The 22732-nt window shown below is 39.3% G+C and overlaps 2 protein-coding genes across 3 annotated transcripts; both read left to right on the top strand.

Moving 5' to 3' along the window:
• Positions 1 to 1916: 1916 nt before the first annotated feature.
• On the top strand, positions 1917 to 7158 carry mmp9 (matrix metallopeptidase 9). Its single transcript, XM_030138943.1, has 13 exons — positions 1917 to 2230; positions 2517 to 2755; positions 2844 to 2992; positions 3086 to 3214; positions 3313 to 3486; positions 4085 to 4258; positions 4350 to 4523; positions 5055 to 5210; positions 5301 to 5508; positions 5603 to 5742; positions 5832 to 5982; positions 6192 to 6295; positions 6416 to 7158. The coding sequence occupies exons 1-13, from the start codon at positions 2093 to 2095 to the stop codon at positions 6538 to 6540; spliced, it is 2061 nt and encodes a 686-aa protein (XP_029994803.1). The 5' UTR covers positions 1917 to 2092; the 3' UTR covers positions 6541 to 7158.
• Positions 7159 to 7658: 500 nt separating this feature from the next.
• LOC115422561 (zinc finger protein 335) lies at positions 7659 to 22270 on the top strand. Of its 2 annotated transcripts, none has more exons than XM_030138942.1 (28): positions 7659 to 7784; positions 9341 to 9534; positions 9657 to 9933; positions 10056 to 10133; positions 10663 to 11811; positions 11916 to 12098; positions 12361 to 12522; positions 12621 to 12876; positions 12977 to 13154; positions 13246 to 13358; positions 13464 to 13482; positions 13747 to 13863; positions 13974 to 14050; positions 14210 to 14370; positions 14675 to 14895; positions 15024 to 15123; positions 15235 to 15323; positions 15464 to 15738; positions 16174 to 16282; positions 16363 to 16560; positions 16643 to 16785; positions 16956 to 17095; positions 18719 to 18816; positions 18915 to 18992; positions 19120 to 19203; positions 19482 to 19541; positions 19620 to 19725; positions 21410 to 22270. In XM_030138942.1, exons 2-28 carry the CDS (start codon positions 9343 to 9345, stop codon positions 21529 to 21531), a joined length of 4785 nt encoding a protein of 1594 aa, XP_029994802.1. In that variant the 5' UTR covers positions 7659 to 7784; positions 9341 to 9342; the 3' UTR covers positions 21532 to 22270. The 2 variants fall into 2 exon arrangements, with proteins under 2 accessions (XP_029994802.1, XP_029994801.1); XM_030138941.1 differs by having other exon boundaries at positions 18915 to 19001.
• Positions 22271 to 22732: the final 462 nt, after the last annotated feature.

Below are 22732 nucleotides of genomic sequence, written 5' to 3'. Positions count from 1 at the left end.
CAGCATACTGTTGTTATGAACATAATTTTATGTGAATATAAAAGAAGAGCTGTCAAAATCAATTGTGCCCCTGTATTGTTCGTCAGGACCAGCAGCTGTTACAGTTGTCTGGGGGACTTGTAGAAATATATATTCCTATTACATTTGTTTAAACACATCTACCTATTGCTATTCTTTGTGGGAAACTGGCACAAAAACAAATTCTAAGTGTGTACCAATGGCTACATTTCTGACCAACGTCAGTAAGTTAGCAAATGTTCAATCGATGACGATTTTCTCAAACAGAATGAGACATTAGACCACCACAGGAAACCATAAATTAGATATGAGGAAGTATGCCTTATTCATCAAACCACTGAACCAAAATTTCACACTACCTCTTCATTAGGACATAAATAAACCTGGTAAATGTCTTTTGCCTTTTATGGTAAATCTCTTCATAACCCTGCATGAGAGAGGATGTACACTTAGCTCTTTACTACTCTCCATCTAATAAAGGATTCACTATTTAAAGCCAGTGTTTTCAATTATCAGGAAGCAACTTGAAAAACCATTGCAAACTACTATAGATGTTCTCCACAGAAAACAAACAGCAGTCTGCCGTATTTCATTCTGCATATTAGTTTAAGAAAGTGGATGGAATTTTTTTTTTTTTTTTTAATTGCAATCATCACTGAGTAAACATGTTCGCACGGAAGGAGAGGATGTCAGCAGTGTGTTCACTTAAAAAAGCCCCGAATCTGCAGCTTCATGTGGGACCTAAGTTGAGTCATGGCATGTTGGCTGAGGCACATCCTTACACAGTTCGATTCCCTCATGCCCCAAAATAACAACACACATACTAGTTCACACTGAAGCTCATTACTACAGATTAGACGCTCCAGTAGTAGTTCAGAATACAAAACTAAATATGGTCTTGTTTATTTTGCACATGGCTCAAAATGTTATGTAATAGGAATGAGAAAATATATCCTCTGGCTCATCTTTTTAGGAAACATACATTTCATGCATATGGTGTAATCCTCATTACTAAAAATTTACAAAAGAATTGAGTCATTCTGAGGATGAATACACTGGAGATGTTACATCAGCACTGTGATTGTAGTTCCCAAAAAATGTGGTTAACAACAATGACACAATACTGCAGACAATCAGATTCAATGTGATTGTTTTAATCACATTAATCTTTTGTTTATAGAGACTGCATTAGACAAATAAAAATAAACCAATGTTATCTTAATTAGATAAGGGACAGGATGTTTTCCACTTTAATTGCAGGGATTTGACCTAATTCAACATTTTACTCTGTATTTGACTTTAGATAAAGAGGAAACACATCCCTATTTATGAAAAAAAAGTGGAACTAAAATTGTCTTTATATATGTCTACTAAATAAGGAGAAGTGTCTAGCCGAATCTCATGATAAAAGGGGTCAACTAGGGTAAAAATACACAAAGAAGACATGAATGAAAGATGGAGTTTGGGCACTATTATAAGAACAATAAACAGAAACAATTAAAGAATGTGAATGCTCACTTTGGGTTCCCTACTAATAGGTCTTATCTTACAGAATACCCAAGAACTGTGTAATTAATTTGTTATCGGGTTAACCATTTATTTGTTTTGTCAAGTAGCAGCATGTGTGTGGCTTTACTGACTACAGCAAAATGAATAAAGACACAATAATTTTCCATAATTTGTCATATCTACCACCAAGTGGAAGAATTCCAAAAAGGAACAATTACTTTACCACTCATTACCTGTGAAGTACAGCTAAATGTGGATATTTTGGAAAATCCCCACATCCATTCAACACAAACACTACCAAGTTATAAGTGGGAGGGTTGAGGTTAGTTGTAGGCGGGGGTAAGGGTAAGTGACTAAGATGCTACGGTGCATAAATACAAGGTCCACAACACTGACCTAGAGCACGAAGCAGAAAGACAACAAGAGCTGCTATTCAAAACAAAGAGGGGACGCTAGAAACACAACAGATTCTTACCACAGAAGCTCCACTTTTTTTTCCTCTGGGCACTACGAGGTGTTCAGTTGACTTTCCTTTGTTACCTTTTGCAGCAATATAGGTCTCATAATGAGATGCTGTACTTTAGTTTTGTTTTTGGTTTTGGGGGTTTGCATGGAGAAGGGATGGAGCATTCCTCTCAAGCCCATCTTTGTTACCTTCCCAGGAGACACCATCAAACAAATGACTGATATGGAGCTGGCAGAAGTGAGTAACAGATGGTTCATTTTGACTTGATAGACTGAAAATCCCCAAACTGTGCACAGTCAGTTTATTCCTGGCAGTAATTACCTGAGCAGAGCTGGCTGTCCCTGAATAATGACAATGAAAAGACAAATATTTTCCTCTGGATTCAATCTATATGATCAGTCAGAGTCTAATTTATCTGTAGTCCAGACAAAAATGTACTTTTAATGATATTTATCAAGCAAAATTAAGAATAAATATTCCTGTTGAATAGTATAATGAATGTTTTTGTCATGATGTCCTCTAGGATTATTTGAAGAAATTTGGCTACATGCAAACTTTGCAACGCAGTGGCTTCCAGTCTATGGTGTCCACTGAAAAAGCCTTGAAGAGGATGCAGAGGCAGATGGGGCTGGAGGAGACTGGACAGCTGGATCAGCCCACCCTGGATGCAATGAGACGACCTCGCTGTGGGGTCCCTGATGTGGCCAACTACAAAACGTTTGACGGAGACCTCAAATGGGACCATAATGACATCACTTACAGGTGAGGGACCAGAGTTCAACAAATGACAGTGTTTATGAGCAGGTAGGATAGTTCTGAAAACACGGTCTCATTTTTCTGTCCTCCTCAGGATCATCAACTATTCACCGGACATGGAGAGCTCCTTGATTGATGACGCCTTTGCCCGAGCCTTTAAGGTGTGGAGTGATGTGACTCCTCTGACTTTCACCCGCCTCCTTGATGGAACAGCTGACATCATGATATCTTTTGGAAAACTCGGTAGGTGCAAACACTGAATATGCTTGTACATGTTAAACAATTACACTTATGAAGGATAAACAGAAAGACTAATGTGGAATTGTTATGTTCAAGATCATGGAGACCCCTACCCATTTGATGGGAAGGATGGTCTTCTGGCTCATGCCTATCCACCTGGTGAGGGTCTGCAAGGAGATGCCCACTTTGATGATGACGAACACTGGACCCTGGGAACAGGAACAGGTAATCACAAGACAGTAACTCTAACCTTAAAAATACATTTGAAGTTGTCTCCCTCTACTGTTATTTTTATATATTACAATTAATATTTGTATTTTTAGTCGTGAAGACTCGCTATGGGAATGCGGATGGTGCCCTGTGCCACTTCCCCTTTATTTTTGAGGGTAAATCTTACACCACCTGCACCACTGAGGGCCGCACAGATAACCTGCCCTGGTGTGGCACCACAGCCGACTACGACAAGGACAAGAAGTATGGGTTCTGCCCCAGTGAACGTAAGCCTGACAATTTATTCTGCACTGAAAAGATAATGAAAGAATCTTAAGCTGTTTTGGCACAGAATACATTAGAGGTTATTCACAAAGACTGTGGAATAATGAGATTTGATGGTATTGAATTTTTGTGTGATAATATTTTCTTTATTTTTACAATTTTGTACAAATGTATAGAATTCTTAAAGTTGATTTGAGATTTTTTAGCATTACAGTGACTGAAAACCTCCTATTATTCCTTAAAAAGACTAAAAAAGAAGAATGTCTTTGGAAAATTAATTTAACTGCATATTGATTAACCTACTTTAAAGTTGATTTTAAGCACAGTAATTTTTTTCTCATAGGTTTAAGGATTTATTCATTGTAATAGGCTCTTCTCCCCAATAATTGCTACTTAATTAATTTATTTTTGTGTGCTTTTCTTGAATTTCTTGTTGATGTGTTAAAAATATCTTCAAATGAAAGCTCTTTGTTAATAAATAAAAAGGTTTTCTCCAGTGGAAAACATGACTGAAGGTCAAACAGATGGGGTTTTCTTCTGTTGTGCCATGCTGACTCTCCTCATCCACTTATTCTTGTCTCTGATTTTCATCTCTGACAGTTCTCTACACATTTGGAGGAAACGCTGGGGGAGCAGAGTGTGTCTTCCCCTTTGTCTTCCAGGGGAAGGAATATGACAGCTGTACCACAGAGGGCCGCAGTGATGGCTACCGCTGGTGTGCTACCACAGACAACTTTGACAGGGATGTGAAATATGGATTCTGTCCCAGTCGTGGTAAGTGACAGAGACCGCAGTACGTAAACACTGAGGTGCTGCCACAATGCATTGTTTTGTCACTGACGTTGTTATGTCTTTGTTTGGCCAGAGACTGCTGTAATCGGCGGAAATTCTGAGGGAGAGCCCTGCCACTTCCCCTTTGTGTTCCAGGGCAAATCGTATGACTCCTGCACCAGTGAGGGACGAGGAGATGGAAAGTTGTGGTGCAGTACCACTGACGACTACGATGACGACCAGAAATGGGGCTTCTGTCCCGACCAAGGTTAGTAAACAATTCAGTAAAAAACAAAAACAGACAATGAACGTGTTAGTCTAAATTAGAGGTGGGAGACACATTCTGATCCTCTGCTCAAGTAAAAGTACAAAGGCCATTGTACAAATACTGCAGCAAGAAATATATCAAGAAATCAAGAAATATGATGACTAAAATGTATTTTGAAGTACTAAAGTAACTGTATTCAAAATGCAGAGTGGCTTTTTTCACTATGCTGTGTAATAGGAATTGAATCACTAAATAAATGCAACTATACTAAGGAAAAACCCTAAAACCATGAGTTACTAATCCAAATGTTACTAAATGCAAAGGGAATACATCTGATAAAACAGCTTATACAAAGACATATATGAGGTTGTTAAACTGCAAAATTCTGAATGTCTTTCCTTCACCTCAAGTCAGAAAAGGTGTCTGACACTACTGTACAGTGTTTATACATTTGTTAGAACTTGAAAAGTCCTTATTTCCATTCCACCGTTGATCCAAATTAATAATACATTTGGAATGCGTATTTTCCAGGTTACAGCTTGTTCCTGGTAGCCGCCCATGAGTTTGGACATGCCCTGGGCCTGGATCACTCCAGCATCAGGGAGGCTCTCATGTACCCCATGTACAGCTACGTAGAGGACTTCTCCCTCCATGAAGATGACGTTGAAGGCATTCAGTATCTCTATGGTACAGTCACCATAAAGCGCTTACAAGTGACTTCATTATAGTCTAATTATCAACAGTATCTTAACCAACCCTGTGTTGTATTGTCTCCAGGAAGAAAAACTGGCCCTGATCCCACACCACCTCAGCCCACCACTGACTACCCAGACACTGATGACACCGACGCAACAGAGGAGCCTGAACCCACCGAGCCCAGCACTCCCACCACAACCCCTGTGGATCCAACCATAGATGCCTGCAAGGTCCCAAAATTTGACACCATCACAGTGATTGAGGGAGAGCTGCATTTCTTCAAGGACGGGTAAGAAAATTTGGGATTTTTTATAACATGGATGAAACAATGAAAAAAATGTAGCAGGTGATAGATTGATTTTGATTTATGTCTTATTTTACAGACATTACTGGAAGATGCCCAGCAAGCAAAACGGAGAGCTCATGGGACCATTTTCTATCTCTAAGAGGTGGCCACATCTACCAGCTGTCATTGACTCTGCTTTTGAGGATCTTCTGACCAAGAAAATGTACTTCTTCTCAGGTAATATAGATTTATATACCACAGAAAGAACCACTAACACAAAAACAAAAGTGACTGTAATTTGATGAGTTTTCCTTTTATTTGCTCAGGGCCACAGTTCTGGGTTTACACAGGCCAGAATGTTCATGGTCCTCGCAGTTTGGAGAAGCTGGGCCTCCCCAGTAGTGTTCAGAAGGTGGAGGGGGCACTGCAGAGGGGGAAAGGAAAAGTGCTGCTTTTCAGTGGGGAGAACTTCTGGAGGTAAGATGAAGACTATGTGTATTCATGAGGCCAGGTCCAAGTTAAATAATAAACAATACCCTCTCTGGTTTTCTTTTGAATTTGGTAATTAAACTCCTTCTTTCCTGTGGGTGTTTTTTGCCCTGACTTTTAAAATTTTGAAACAGCATCTGGGTATATTTGCCATTTTAATGACATTTTCTGGGATTATTTTTGTTTGACTAAAACAGGCTTGATGTGAAGGCCCAGAAAATTGACAGAGGATACCCCCGATACACAGATTCAGTCTTTGGTGGAGTCCCTAATGATGCTCATGATGTGTTCCAATACAAAGGTAAATAAATCTCCTATTTCAAATGATTATTCAGTCAGAAATTATAGCAGATATTGTTTTGCGTAATGTAATCTTTCATTAATTTTAATTGGGACTTTGTTTCTAATACGTCCTCTTTAGGTCACATCTATTTCTGCAGGGATCGATTCTATTGGCGTATGAATTCCCGAAGGCAGGTGGATCGCGTTGGTTATGTGAAATACGACCTTCTGAAGTGCACCGATGCCTCAAGCAGTGGATATTGAAGGAGATATTAACAAGTGCAAGAAAGCATCTGTAATGTGGTAGCAAATTATGTCTCTCTCCTGCACAGGTGACCAGGAGAATGTGATGCAGCATTTGGGCAAAGCACCTGTTGTATAATTTGTGTGCGCTTTCTGGGATGTGAATAATAGTCATTTCTGATGTTGGCTAAAACTTCTACAGCACTGGCCTACAAACATTGTGAAGGTTCAGTTCAGGAAAGCAATGCCTCTGTCTGCCTTCTGTCAGATAATCTGTGAACTGGTAGGTTATGGTGGCATAAAATTAAACTCCCATAACCATTATTTAATATTCTATAAAAGAATATATAGGCTAGCTGGGTCATTCCAGACTTCCTAAATAATTTTCCATGTCTGACAGGTTCAGACTTATAACAGTATTGGATTATTTTAATATTTATAGCAATATCTAATAATATTTTTTGTGTTCTAAAGCTTGTGTTTTGTATATGTGTATGTATTTCTGAATTTGGCTGAGATGCCGGTTATGTTGCACTGGATGACAACGCATGTCTCCTTCACTGAGTATTTATGAAAATTAAATTTTTGTATTAAATCTAAAACCTTCAATGCAATAAAAACTTCATGACAAATACCTAATAGTTGTCTTAATCACTGCCTGCAATGTAAAAGATTAACCAGACCTGCTGATCTTGCAGTTATTTTCCTATACACGAATTTACTAAATATATGTTAATTTGTCATTAATAAATGAATGTTTAAAACTACAGAAAATAGCACGACAGCCACGTTGTACTTTAACTTAAACAAACACTTTATCAATGTCTCCATTATTTTTAATATTTTATCTATAGCCCATAATAAATGATCAGCTATGCTCAGTAAGTCAGATGACCTAATATTAAAACTGTGTCACCAGCCGAGGTGCATATTACTCCGCAACCAATTGCGTGATACGCCCTCCACTAAAAACAATAGTCCTCCAAATATTTGTAAACAATACATTTGACGAGCAACTGGAGCGACTAATAATGTATAAAAAGCATTACACAAAACATAATAGAACAGGTAAACACGTCAACATTGCGCCGATTGTCGTGCCAGTTTTCAACAAAAATAGTAAATAAGATCCGGTTGGACGGACAGGAAGCTAAGCTAGGAGATACTCATGGCGCCCGACTAGAAAGAAGCAACAATTTTCAGTTACAAATATCCGGGTTATATAGAGCTTCTACGCAACGGGATACCTGTGTCACATATACACGGTAAGAAATAAGAGCGGCGGTTCTACGGTCGGTGTGGAAAAATATTAGCATTTTCTTCAGGGAGAGAATTAGGGCGGTCTGCCGCAGTTGAGGCCCTCGAGGTCCCCAGTAGAGCTTTCAGAATGCCTGAGTGGAAAAGGAGGCTGTCTGGTGTAAAATGGCGACGCGGAGCAGGCAGGGTGAAGGGCAGCTAGGCCCGTTCAGAGCGGTTAGCGTGTTGCTTTAGCCTCTGTAACATTTCTCATGACGAGCTCAATAAACGGCTGACGTGCACTAAATTAGACTTAGATGTTCCATCCAATCACCTAAAGTAGTATGATACATGCGGGGGCCATTTACGTCTGTTTTGCAGCTTTTTCAATCGTGAATTTCAGCTGTTATCGAAGCTGGTCACCAAGCTACATGCTAGTTAGCCCCCCTTAGCTCCTGTCCTCAGTTGACATTAGATTTAGCAATACGTTCACTGTTGAGCAGGGATCTTGTCTTAGGAAGGGAGAAAATATGAGCTGTTGTTCCCAACTGAAATTCATCACACCAACTACAAGGGTTTTGTAGCAAACACGTTTAGTTAATAATGTGAACGTTGCACCAGTAAATCCCACTGCATTTGCTTTGACTTCTGCTGTAAGCTCTGTGCAGTGTGTTCTCTTTCCATGTTGCACATTGTGGCAAGGAACATATGTATACTATGCTGAGAAAATGAGCATACAAATACAGTGTAACATTAGGGCACATCAATTTTGCAAAACAGTAGAAACAATCTATACAGTACCCCCTAATAATGAGCACAGGTAATCACTTAGGGAAGTAAACAAACCTCACTGACCAAGGGTTTCTTCAGCTTGTGAGTGATTTATTATACAGAATTTGGTCCAATACACACCAACACTGCATTATATTTGATAACTGTAATTCTTCATGTTAATCCCTGCACTGTACATGTCACATTGCAATTGTATATTGCATCAGCGCTTAATTTGGATTGTGATATTAAAAACTTCATACAGAAAGCATTATTAAGCTACCACTGGGTGAAGGTTTACCAGTATGAAGTGTCTCAGTTTGGTGTTGTTGACCATATGTCATTAGTACAGCCTCAGTTTTCTCTTTGAACTATTTCTGTAAGCTGTGAACCATACAGGATAAAAAAACAAAAAATAGTGTTTTTATTTTGGTTGTTGGCAATGCTATCATTCCCCTTAGGTGTTCAGCTGGACTGACATCTGGTAATTAGACACATGCAATTAACATCATTTTCATAGTTATCAAACCATTCAGCAAATCTTGCCTTCCAGATGGGGCATTGTTGTCCTTGGACAGGTCATTACCACAAGGGTTGTATTTGTCATCTGCCATCGTGTTAATTTAAAAAGGTGCCTAACAACACCAATCAGTAAACGTGGTAGTGTAGCTTTGATATGATGGTCTACACTGAGTGGTAGCGAATGGTGAGGATGATTCAGGACAAACAAGCATAAACTACATAAATACTGCTAGTCATCTTTCACACAGTTATTTTTTTCTATTCACTGTATGTTTTTTATTTTTGTGGTCAGTCATGGATTCAGAGGAGATTGAGGTGGAGAGCAGCAGTGATGCAGGTCCATCAGGGATGGAGGAGCCGTCTGAAAGCGGCATGGGTATGGAATCATCAGAGGCCATGTCTGCAGATAGCAGTGATGCTGCTGCTTCTCATGTACAGGCCCCAGAGTCTGATTGCCATGTGGGCCAGAGCTCAGAAGGACTTGTGGTACGTTGTTAAAAAATGATTTGGACTAACAATTGTAATAATATAGTAATTCATGAAGACAAATAGAAAAGGATTTTTGTCGTCACAGTGGTTTTTAAATCATATTTTTTTGTTTCTTTAAGGTGTTCATCCCAGAGACCAGCTCCAGTACAGATGTCAGAGTTTCATCAGTCCATCTCCCTGACTCCTCCTCAGTGGCCCAGTCCACCAGCGTGTCCAGTGTGTCCACAGTGACTCAGTCAGTACTGGTGTCTGAGTCAGCCCAAGTGCTGGTCCACTCCAGTGCTGTATCAGATGGAGCCATGATAGTTTCAGATTCAACTGCTTCTACCTCATCAGACCTGGGTTCTGCAATAGACAAAATCATTGAGTCTACCATCGGTCCTGACATTATGAATGGTATTTAAACAGATCAGCTACATTACCTCACATTATCAGTTGCTTTAAGGTGATGTCATGTTGGTTTGCTTGTCACAAAGCTACAGCATATTGACTACATATCTTTTACTCACTTCTTTTAGGTTGCATTGCTGTGACTAGTGCAGAAGATGGCGCTGCAGAAACAACCCAGTATCTCATCTTACAGGGGCCAGATGATGGTATGTGTCTTTGTGTTGTTGTTGTCATCAAATTTTTTTATCTAGCGACTGGGTACATTACAGTTGACATATGACAAGATAGATGTATGTACTTAAAGAAAGAATTAGCATCACATGGAAAATGCACATTAGGTTCATACAGTGGTAATGGATGCAACCAAAAAGAAAGAAAAGAAAAATGAAAAATATACATTTGTAGTAGTTCTTTTGTATTAGAATGTGCAGGATATTCAGTTGTCTAGGATTCCTGCGAGTATGTATGTGGGACAGCAGGTGAAGAGGAGTAATGGAGGGGTTGAAATGGAAGATAGAAGAGAAAAGTACAGAGAAGAGAATTAAAAATGAAAGACAGCAACTAGGTGTTTTATTGGCAGGTGTTTATTTTTTAAAAATCAAGTTGGTAATGAAGTTTATTATATATAGTACATTAAAGCAGGGCTGGAGTTTGAAAGTAGTTTAAAATCTGCTGATCCCAGAGTGGTTGTGTCTGTACTAAAACCACTCAATTCTGTATATGTTGGCGTTTTAGGCGCTCCTATGGTAGCCCAGATGTCATCTTCAGCCTTGTCTGATCGTATAGCCATAGAAGCTCTCGGTGAAGGCCCTACATCCACCTGCTTGGACCAGGGAGACTTGCAGGGAAACCTGGAGCCTGACCAACCTGACGACCAGCCGGGGCACTCAGGCTACCCAGAGGACAGCAGCAGTCAGCCGGACCAACCTCAGCACTCTCACCCATCACAGTACATGGACTCCAGTGCAGATGGTCCAGACCAGACTGAGGAGTCTTCCTCTTCCTATGTGGAGTGTTCAGGGGAGGAGCCTGACCAGACGCGCTCTCAGTCAGGCTTCCCTGACTACAGCGGCCATAATAGTGACCATGACCTGCCTGGATACGTTGAATGCAGTGGGGCCGACTCAAATCCTTCGAGCCGTGGTCACTATGTGGTGGAGTGCAGTGCAGGGTATCTGGAGTGTGCAGTGGACGATGAAGAGCAGCCACATCATTCACGCAGTTACATTGATAGTAGCGCAGACCACAAGACCCAGATGAGTCGGCCATATGGAGTAGAGTATGGTGCAGAGTGTGTTGCGGCTGCAGACTCTGAGCAGCCAGGCTGTTCTCAGTATCAAGCAAGAGATGACGATGATGACGATGATGATGATGATGACGATGAGCAAAACCAGGACCCTGATCAGCCACAGCACTCCCAGCAGCAGCCTCAGCACTCCTGTTACACAGAAAACAGCAATGGCCCAGAGGCCTCACTATATGCAGATGACAGCTCCTCATCAGACCACCCTCTTGCAGATACAGCAGGTTCATGTGGACTTCCTGAAGCACTTGAGTGCAGTGAGAGCCAGCCTGGGCCTTACATCAGCAGTAGTGGCACATACACCTCTAATCCAGAGCCTGAGCCAGCCCCACAGTGTTCACCAAGTCAAGAGGAACCACAGGGCTCACTAAGACCTCAGGATGAAGTGAGGTTGGTTAGGGAAATGGAGACATCCACAGTGGCAGAAGGCTCTGGAGATGGGCCGCCAAACCTGGCTGAGTTAGAGGAGATGATGGAAGTTGTGATTGTGCAACAGTTTAAATGCAAAATGTGTCCATACAAAAGTGCCTCCAAAGATACACTTATTAACCATATGAGAGACAAGCACTTCAAACCTGCAGGTAGGTTCATGGTCATGGTTCTGTATATGATAGGGGTAATTAATTTCACAAATATTTTTTTAATTGTGTTTGGTTTTCTTTTTGGTGCAATGTTGGATGTGAAGGTGACACACAAAAGAAGCGTAAACGTGGACGGCCACCGAAGAGTGAGACGTTGGCTCGTCGGCAGGCAGAAAGAGAGCTTGCTGAAGAGAGACAGGCAGAAAAAGCAAAGTCTGCTGAACCTCAACAACAAGCAGAAGAGGAGGATGATATTGTAGATGCTGGTGCTATTGATGACTCTGAAGGTCAGTGACAAATATTTTCTTATTCATAGACTGATATGGTTCATGCTGCACACCATGATGTAAAAAAAAAAAACAAAACAGTTTATTTTCTCTACACATGACAACAGCGTTTGTCAAAAGGTCTGTTTTGTTTTCTTGTTCAGCCAAAACACATAAGAATACCAAAATACCAGTCCATCTTTATAAATGTGAACTTAGCCCTAGTCTGCATATTAGAAAATGTGCTCAGCAAGTTATTTAAAACCCCTTTTTTTGTCTCCAGAGGACAGTGACTACAACCCAGCTGAAGAGGACGGTAAAGGAAGACCACCCGTCCTCCTGAAGAAGCCTGCTCCCCCCACCTCGTCCTCTCAGGGGCGTCCTCGGCGTAAGGTTGGACGTCCACGGAAGTACAGCCCTTTAGAAGAAGGCTACAGCAACAAAGGTGAGAATATGTTTTCACTTTAATCTCAACAAAGTTTGCACTTTGGGTTGACCTGGCTCATTCTTTTTATTTTTGTTTTTTACTTGTGTTTGTTGCAGAAGCAGAGAGTGTTGCCAAGAAGCCCAGGCTTAGTGCAGATGCCAGTTTACCTGAAGAGGCAAGCTCCTCTGGATTAGGCAATGGTCCCACTATGTTGACAGAAGGAGACACGGCCGAGGCAGCAATAAGCCAGTCTGACTCTGAGAACAAAGACCCTTCATCCAACACACAGCCAGAGGAGTTCTTCCGAAGGAAACGAGGCCGGCCCTCCAAGCGTTTCCTGCGCAAGAAATATAAGAAGTATATCAATCGCAAGTGGGTATTAAATCATTAAGGCATATTACAAGTGGTATCAGGTAGCTTTCACAACAAGCTCATTATTATTTTTATTTTAATTTCATTCATGTTCTTCCAGCCGGTATTATAAATCCCTTAAACCGCTCCTGAGACCTCACAACTGCTGGATCTGCGGCTCCCGCTTTCTCACACAAGACGATTTGCGCTTCCATGTGGACTCTCATGAAGGCAATGATCCAGAACTCTTTAAGTGCCTCCAATGTAACTATCGCTGTAAGCGCTGGTCCTCACTAAAGGTCAGTCACAATAAAATAATCAGTTAAACTAGACTTCCAGGCATCTTTGTTCATTGTCCTACAAATACAGTTTATTTCTTTATTTTTTCAGGAACACATGTTCAATCATGAGGGCACCAAACCTTTCAAGTGTGAGGCATGCGATTACACAAGTGTCTACAGGAAAGATGTCATCCGGCATTCAGCAGTTCATAACAAAGAGAAGTTAGTTTTTATAACATGTGCATTCTTAGTAAACAATTATCTTGACATTAAGTGTTTTGCAGGTTTTCAGATATTGTTACTGATCATTTCTTTTTTAACCCACAGGAAAAAAAAGGTTGAATCGGTAAGATTTTCACTTTTACTATATTTGACTTTTGGTTATAATGTTAAAATAAAATTCAGATGCAGAGAGTTTAATGATCTCAAACAAACATAACATAGCAGTACACAACAGAGAGACAATATGAAAATCTTCCACTTTCAACTAACTGTACTTTGTGGTATTATGGTAGTACTATAAATTCCTAATGCAGAGTTACTGCAGTGTGTCTTTGTTTTAGCTGTTGTTGCTTTTTCAGCACTTTGGCTTTTCTGCTGATTCCTGCAGGTACCAAAGGTGTCAGAGTTTCCTTGCCCGGTCTGCCACAGAGTTTATCCAATGCAAAAGAGACTGACTCAGCACATGAAGACCCACAGCTCAGAGAAACCACACATGTGTGATAAGGTCAGATAACATTAACAATTCAAGATCAATTCACCAGAATATGACATATAAGTGCCCATAATTTTTATGGATATCTCTGGGTTTGACGTGATGTTTTTTTTTCTTTGCAGTGTGGTAAATCCTTCAAGAAGCGGTACACGTTTAAAATGCACCTTCTGACTCATATCCAGAGTCTTGGAGACAGCAAGTGAGTATTTGCCTTTTAAATGTTGACTATCTTAGTGGAATCAGTTTTACAGAATGCCCTGATTGTCGTACAACAGGAATGAATGAATCTATGTTAGTAATTTGGTTCGCTTGTATTTTAAAATAATCATAATAAATGACACTTTGTGCAAATGTGCAGGTTCAAATGTGAGTTTTGTGACTACACATGTGATAACAAGAAGCTGCTGCTCAACCATCAGCTGTCCCACACCAATGACAGGCCCTTCAAATGTGACTACTGTAAATACTCCACATGCAAAGAGGAGTTTCTGGTCTCACATCTGGCCATCAAACACACAGGTCAGTGTCAGAGAGAGGGTCTTTCTTTTCGGTGCTGGTTGAAAAAATGCTGATTTGAAAATACTCATGTGTCAAGCCAGACATTTACTATTAATTGAAAATCTTCATAAATTATTCCTACTAAGAAAAAATAAAGAGCTTCATTGCAAGAATTTTGCAATAATATTTTTCAGTTTAAGAAGTTATAAATAACTTATATACAAAAAAAATGACTGAAATTGGCAAAATGCACAAAAAAATGTTTGTTTATTAAGTTTTATGTTCACCTGATGAGTGTTCTGCAATGTTACATGTTATTCTCCAGGAGAGAAGCCTTTCACCTGTGATATGTGTCACTTCATGACCAAGCACAGGAAGAACCTGCGTCTTCATGTGCAGTGTCGTCACCCAGAGGAGTTTGACGAGTGGTCGATAGCTCACCCTGAGGAGCCTGTCAAAAGACGACGAAGACCCTTCTTCACCATACAGCAAATAGAAGAGCTCAAACAACAGCATGAGGACTCACAGGGCATACAGAACACTATTGTGAGTTTGTTATTAAATTACTTGTGTTTGAGTAAAATAGGGCATGTGAAAAACAGCATATTTATTAAGAGATTCTTTAATTTTAGTCGGTGGTTATACTTGTATTCGTCTTTTTTCCCTTATAAAAGGTCACAGTGGATCCTACAACCCTACAAGCTATGCAAGGAATGGAAAATGCCACCGTGTCCCAGGATGCATTGGGAAATACCACCATCATCTATGAACAAGGTCTGTAATGATTCCCAGTTAAAAATTGCAGTGCTAATATTTCTGATATCACATCCACTTTTGAAGTTACACTTTGGGGTAAACACTAACATTTCTTTTTGTGCTCTTCAGCTGAATCTAGCGATCTGTCAGCCCAAAATGCCCTGGACCTGTTGTTAAACATGAGTAATGCTCGAGAACTGGTGGGAAACTCCTTACAGGTATCTAATATGATAAAAAATGTTACTAAGCAGTGTCTTGTAATTGTATTTCAGAGAGAAGCCAATGAGAACATTTATTCCCAAGGTGTTTACTGATATTTTGACTATAAGTTTATATCTGGTCTATGTGTGTTCTTCAGGTGGCAGTGCTGAAGTCAGAGGGCAAGGCTTTAGAAAAGGGCACATGGACAGTAACGTCAGCACCAGGTACGGCGACCTCGACCCCAGGTCAGACCCAAAAAGTTGTGACCTTCCATGTGTCTGAGAACGGAGAGACGGTGCTACAAGAAGCATATGAGGCAACCACGTCTGAAAATGGAGAGCTCACCCAGATCGCCATTGAGGCCTATGAGGGTGGAGGAGACTACAGTGTGGTGGAGCAGGCAGCTGAGGAGGTCCACAGCCCCGGGTACAGGTAACCATCCACATCTGGGTTCTGTCAAGAGGAATACATGTTACACAAATGGAAACACTGCTTTGTTTTTGAATTCCTTAAACATTTGACCCTTGCATCTTTGAATTTTTTGCTTTTATTGCTTATTCATCATTAATTATTAATAAATATGTCCATTGTTTTATCAATGAATCACTATTTCTTCATATTTACTGTCATTATGTAGTTGTTTCTTCATGTTCCTGTTGAAATGTTGAGTTATTTGTAATGTGTTTATGCAAAAACATAATTATAAATTGTCACTAGAAGTACATTATGTATTGCTGGTTTGGTGTGAGGATTTATAGTATGTTTTGTTTTGTTTTTTTTCCTAGAAGGGCTTGTCATCAGTAAAAAAAAACTGTAATCATGTCTTATAATCATGTCTTTATGTAATAATAATGTTTGTCTTTGTAGTAATGGTGAGAGTAGTCCATCCCAGGCTGTTGAAGTCTCTGGATCAGAGAAAAGTGATAAATATTATCTTACCTCAACGCTGCCTGATGGTGTTTTACAGCAGGTGGAGGTATCTATACAACATGATTATTTTTGTCGTTCATTTGTCTCTTGAGTAGTTTTCTTCTCTGACCGTGTTGACTTTTTCAGCTGAGCAGTGACAGTCCAGCCTCTCCATCTGCAGTGGGTTCACCTGGTCTTAGCTCCAAGAGGTTCTCCTGCCGCATCTGCATGGAGTCTTTCCACGGACGCTCTGACATGGAGAACCACAAGAGGGCGCACTTAGATCCCAATACCTTCAAGTGTCCTGACTGCGACTTCACGTCTACCTCCTGGCCTGAGGTTAAGGTCAGTGTCTTTTTATTTGCTCTGCCCTGTGCTTCTTTCTGTTGTTTTTGTTTTTTGACACTGATTTCCTTTTTTCTCTCAGAGTCACATGGGGATGCATTCATACCTACGCCCTCACAAGTGTCCAAACTGCAGCTTTGCCTCTAAGAACAAGAAAGATTTGCGTCGACACATGATGACCCACACCAATGAGAAACCCTTTGCTTGTAAACTTTGTGGTCAAAGGTTAGATCATAAATTATTCCAATCATAGTTGTTTATCTTATATGAATTCACATTTACATCACATGCTACATTTAAGTCGCAAACTGCAAAGTCTTACAGTCTACAGTATCAAGCTGCTTCTTTGATACTGTATTGATGGGTTTGGTTTTTTCTCTGGTTTCTTGTCTCAGGTTTAACCGTAATGGGCATCTGAAGTTTCACATGGAGCGACTCCACAACCAGGATCATCCCACTCGCAAGGCCCGTACCGGTGCATCACAACAGACCATTATTGTCAACAGTGACGAAGAGGCCCTGGCAACATTACAGTGTAAGGAACACAACACAGCATGAGAATGATGCTTATTTATTTACTTATTTATTTATTTATTTATTTATTACAACAAAAAAAAAAAACCACAATGACACCCAGGAACTTTGCTACAAACACAAATTAAAGGGTTATCAAAGTAACTACAGGTTTAACTATAAGTTTTCATTGTCACATTGGTGGTTCATGTCTAGAAGCATTGTCTACTCACCAATCAGTTATCTCAGAGAATGGTTTGACAGGTTATAGAGGATCTGATGGACCTGTGTGCACAGATGGACAGAGGGTTTCTGAAGAAGGCAAGAGTTTAAAACTAAACTCTAAACTCTTTGTCTCTCTCTGACGAGCCTCGATACAGTGTCTGTGGAGGAAACTACGTAAGGCAGGGATGTCAAACTCATTTTCTTTCATGGGCCACATTTAGCCCAATTTGATCTCAAGCAGGCTGGACCAGTAAAATAATAGCATAATAGTCTATAAATAATGACATCTCAACCTGAAGAAACTGAAATTTATTAAGAAAAATAAATGCAATTTTATGCAATATTATGCCTCAGTTTATCATTTATACATGTGTATTACAGATCAGATCTGCAAAGGCACAAAACATTTAGTAACAGACAGAATATTGTTAAAATTGCACTTAATTTTCTTTAAACATTTCAGATTGTTCACACCTTTTCAGGTTATTCACATTTTATTATTAAAGGATAGTTCGTTAATGTAAACATTTTCATAATTTAATGCTATTTTTTGCACAAAAACAAAAAGAGAATATTGTAGTTGTCATTATTTATAGGCATAATGTAATATTTTTTTTACATTAAACCAAGAACATTTGGAGTCATTATTTATAGGTTATTATGCTATAATGTTACTTGAGATCACATTGGTCTGTATGTGGAAGCTGAACTAAAACCAGACCCTAGACTGTTAATATCTTCAGTGTAATTTTATCACTTTGCAAATTCATCCCACTTTGGAAGTGGAACCTTTGATGGGCTGGTTTTGGCCCGTGGGCCGCATGTTTGACAGCCCTGACTTTAAGCCTTTGTAGCGATCCTAATCCTAAAACACAGACTGATTAAACCACTAAGGCTTTTTACATGTTGATATTTGAAGATCTGAAAGTAAACCTACTTACTGGTTTGCATTATGCTTTTTAGATTCATTTCAAAGAACAATTAAGTAGGCCAGAGCTGAAAATATGAAGCTAATAATAATACAAATCAACACATTTGATGGAATGTGCTGTGGTATTTATACAGTAGTCCCCTCTACTCATGCTTAATGATGGGACAGTGATGTTGAATAGATGAAGTGTATGACACATTCACACAATGGTCAGTGTTGTAAGCTCTCATCCTGGATTATATTTTTAAATTCTTCAGATTTGTGCAGGATAAGTTTGTTTTTGTGAGAGATATGTTGTTCTCTGGTTGTTTAATGCCAACACTCCACCTTTAGTTAGACTTAGTAAGTAGATAACCACTGTCATGATACAAAGCACGTGTGAGTTTGCAGTGGTTTTTTCGAAGCCAGTGATTGAGAATAATATTTCTTTTAAATCACAGAAATGATTTTAGACTCTGTGCGTGTGTGTGTGTTTGTTGTGTGTAACAGCCCTGCAAGGTCATCAGACGGTGATCACTCCTGAACGGTTGCAGGCTCTGGGACAGGAACACATCATTGTAGCACAAGAACAAGCACTGTCAGATCAGGTACTGGCTTTATAGTTTACTGAGGAGGTACATGAACACGTTTTGTTTTTCTAAGTCCATGTATGAACTGTGGGGGTTTTTTTAATGTGTTTTTTCAGGAGGAGGGAACATACATCCAGCAGATAACCACCATCGATGGACAGACAGTGCAGCACTTGATGACCGGCGATAACCAGGTGACTGAGGTAAAGGCCATTCTATAGATAAAAGACAGTTTGGTCTGCATTAAACACATTTATAATACAATATTAAAAAGCTACATAAAAACAGATCTCATGTCACTGCTTGTATGTTCTGTTACAGGTTCAGTACATCATCTCACAGGACGGAGTACCACACATAATTCCTCAGGAGTATGTCGTTGTAGCTGATGGCAACCACATACAGGTCTGTTATCAATCAATCAATTTATTACAAAATTATTACGAACTGTTAAAATCGACAGTTCATTTACAAGATACATTATGTAATAGGACACCCCAGAAGCAGTCCTCAGCTTATAAATGGGGGCCCTTAAACATGGTATAAGAGACACAATTATAATCTTTAATAAATTAAAATGTTTTAAATAACTTATGACTTATGACATAAAAAAGACTGTAGCTAAAGTCAATTAGCAGCGTTTTATTGTGTTAATGCTGTGTAACTGCATCTCTGTCACTCAGATGCCAGATGGACAAATCATCCAGTACGAACACGATGGGACCTTTTTGCAGGAGCAGCAGGTGACGTAGAAAACCACCAACACTCTGCATTTGTAGAAGTGACTGTTTATTCATGGCTTCTGTTCCATTTGCTTTCAGATTGCTGTCAGTCATGACGGTCAGATCCAGTACCTTCCTGTCACCTCTGAACAGCAGGTTGTGAATCCTGAAGATCTGGAGGCTGCTGCTCACTCAGCTGTTACAGGTTGGTCGCTCGTAAAGAGGAGTGTTGTCTGTTAGGTTTATATTCACCAAATATGTGCTGTTGTGATAATCAGCCTGTAGACTACTGACAACAATTTACACTGCAGCTCTATTAGAAAGATAATATGTTTCTTAAGGGTCACTTTTTGATAAATGTCGCTAAAAGACACTGATGTTTGAATGTTTTACACAAAAAAAAACAGTTTAGATCACTTAAAGCCAAATATCAGACCTTTGTTAAATTGATTTAACTTTCTAAAACAGGGGAAAGCATATGAAGTATTGACGTACGCTGTGAAAAATATACAATTTTTACCTCACTGGCTGATAGGCCATGAGCTATCGTGAAGGCACTGTGTCTGTAATCACCATCGCCGTCGTTTTCGTTCGCAATTTCTTCAAACGTCCTCTCTGACAAAACCACTGGTTGGATTCATTTCAAATTTTATATGTAGCTTCCTTTGGATAATGTCTACAAATGTACCTTTACTTGTAATAGTCCATATTTTCATGGCCTATAACATGGAAATGGTTAGAGATATCAATATAGTTACTATTGAGCACTGATAGGAAGTCATATATGGACTTTCATTTAATTAGTTGAGTTCTCCTCCAGTGAAAGTACCACCCACTTCTATTGGGAGATTGATCTCCTGCATCCAGACCACAGGACTCTAACATAGCAGCAGAACCTGACAGCCTCACAAATTCAACTTGTTATTGATCAACTTCTGATTGATAGAACATGCCAGTGAGATACAGGGCCCATTGGTCGTATTTTTATTTAAAAGGGTCATATTTTTGCAAAACCCACTTTTATTAATCTTTGGTACATGTATTTGTGTATTTGGACCCTAATAGTTCATAAAGTTTGAATTTGAACCCTCCAGGTGCTGCAAAGCTATCTTTATATTCATTTTGGCCAAAATCGAGTGGATTTCTACAACCCATTTTAATTCCTTCTTAATTTGTTACATCTATAACTAGTTACATTTGCACATATAAGGTCAAGACTTCTAACGAACATTTCTCAGAGTACGACATAATTATTTGTCAGCAGCGGTTGTAGTAAAAACTGAAATATGTCGAAACTTTGAGGCGATTGCCTAAAATGTTCAGTTGCTGGTTGTATTAATGAACACAAGCGGCTAAACGGGACAGAGCAGCACAAACAACAACCTGGAGGGGGTGGGGTGTGAAGTGGCTCATTTACATTTAAAGGGCCAGCGCTCAAAACGACCTTTCTGGTGTCATTACTCAGAAATAGGGTTGAAGATGGACCTGTGGAGTTGAATTAATGAAGAATTCAGACCCAAGCATAGCATTTACAGTTTATGTAGACCACAGGGAATGTTTTAAAATGCATAATTCTGTTTTTAAAAAACAAGCAAAATATCTCTACTTTAATGAGATAAACATGCTACCATGGTTCTGTTATTCATGTGGTGATAAGTTCAGATGATGTAAAAATGTATGCAAAATCAAAACATGAAATAGGATGGTAAGGCAAGGCTTAGCATTGTACATAAAAGATAAACTCACAACCATAAAAGTTCATAGATAGTTGATTCAACAGTGCATTAACCTGTTTGTTTGTTTGTTTGTTTGTTTGTTTGTTTGTTTGTTTGTTTGTTTGTTTGTTTGTTTGTTTGTTTGTTTGTTTGTTTGTTTGTTTGTTTTGGTAGCGGTGGCAGATGCAGCCATGGCGCAGTCACAGACAGTCTACACAGAAGCTACACCTGAGCAGCTGGAGCAGTTGCAGCAGCAGGGCATCCACTACGATGTGATCACCTTCACTGAGGAGTAAACAACCTGTCAAACCTGTCAGGGTACAAACCTGCACCTGATCAGAACAAAAACCACTACAGGCTGGCAAGTAGAGTGACCTTAACTTATTTATGCATTCAACTGGCTGTGAATGAAAGGATTGTCTTCTCAACAGAATCATCTGCTTGGGGTTATTGCACTGTTTAAAAAGAACAGCTTTTTTGTACATTCAGATTATTGCACCCATTTCTTCTAACTTAATCATAGGGCTGGTGCATTTCAGAGGTGATTTAAGGTAAAGATGGTCTGTTTTTAAATTACTGAAACTGATAAGTGTTTACGTGCCTCAGCTGCTTTGATTTGCAAGACAATGTTATCTAATACAATGACAAGGCTTCATGTTTTAGTAACTGTGTTCAAGTGAGAATTTTAGTTTTAAGACAGAGTGAAATGAAAAGTAAAGGGAGTGTTTATTTTTGATCTGTAATAAGATATGTGAATTGTCAGAATGAAATGTTTTGTTTACTAATTATTATGTACATACCTTTTGCATTATGTCTTATGCCCCGTGAGGGAGGAAACTTTTGATTTAGTGACTATAAAGTGTTAAATAAGCTGAAAGCTGGCACCAAATAAATGACTTTGTGTATATTTTGTATTTATTCCCTATTAATTGTCCCTGAATGTCCTGATTAATTTGCTTTAAGACCTGCGATAAAACATACATTGCAGTGGACACTTTGAAAATAAAAGTCATTATGGCTGTGTTCACACGGGCAGACGTTACGGTGTCATATTTAGGCTGTGTTTGTGTGTTCCTTTTTTTTTGATAGTGTCACTGATTATTTACTGATTTACAACATGACAGTGTTAGAGATATGAGTTACATATTACTAAACTATAGATCACTACTTTGTTAAACATGTATTATATTTTGATTTTCTTTAATTAGTAGGTCCTAAAAACAAACCTAAACCAGAATAAAGGCAAAATATAACCAACATATAAGCTTTTTGATTAAAAAAAAAAAAAAAAAACATTCAGATACAACGCCTTTGTACTTACTTTGTAGTTGCTTTTAGCATCACCATTACAAGTAAATACTTCCTCTCAAGTGTTGAAGAATGTGAAAAACATTTGTAGACTTCACCCACTTCATAGGAATCTGCTCATTATTACAGTTTGTTTCTCTTTGGCCTGTGCCGTACCATTAAACCAGGTTTCATGAAAACTGAGGCAAT

The sequence above is a fragment of the Sphaeramia orbicularis genome, chromosome 7 (genome assembly GCF_902148855.1).
Source record: "Sphaeramia orbicularis chromosome 7, fSphaOr1.1, whole genome shotgun sequence".
Classification (NCBI taxonomy): domain Eukaryota; kingdom Metazoa; phylum Chordata; class Actinopteri; order Kurtiformes; family Apogonidae; genus Sphaeramia; species Sphaeramia orbicularis.
Note: the sequence above shows the minus strand (reverse complement) of the source record. Positions and strands in the feature narration are given on the sequence as shown.

Coding starts and splice junctions, on each gene's coding strand:
- mmp9 (XM_030138943.1), top strand. CDS start 2,093: ATGAGATGCTGTACTTTAGTTTTGTTTTTGGTTTTGGGGGTTTGCATG. Junction 2,756..2,843: donor CATAATGACATCACTTACAG/GTGAGGGACCAG, acceptor TGTCCTCCTCAG/GATCATCAACTATTCACCGG. Junction 5,509..5,602: donor CTGCATTTCTTCAAGGACGG/GTAAGAAAATTT, acceptor CTTATTTTACAG/ACATTACTGGAAGATGCCCA.
- LOC115422561 (XM_030138941.1), top strand. CDS start 9,343: ATGGATTCAGAGGAGATTGAGGTGGAGAGCAGCAGTGATGCAGGTCCA. Junction 11,812..11,915: donor CAAGCACTTCAAACCTGCAG/GTAGGTTCATGG, acceptor TTGGATGTGAAG/GTGACACACAAAAGAAGCGT. Junction 18,817..18,914: donor AACAAGCACTGTCAGATCAG/GTACTGGCTTTA, acceptor GTGTTTTTTCAG/GAGGAGGGAACATACATCCA.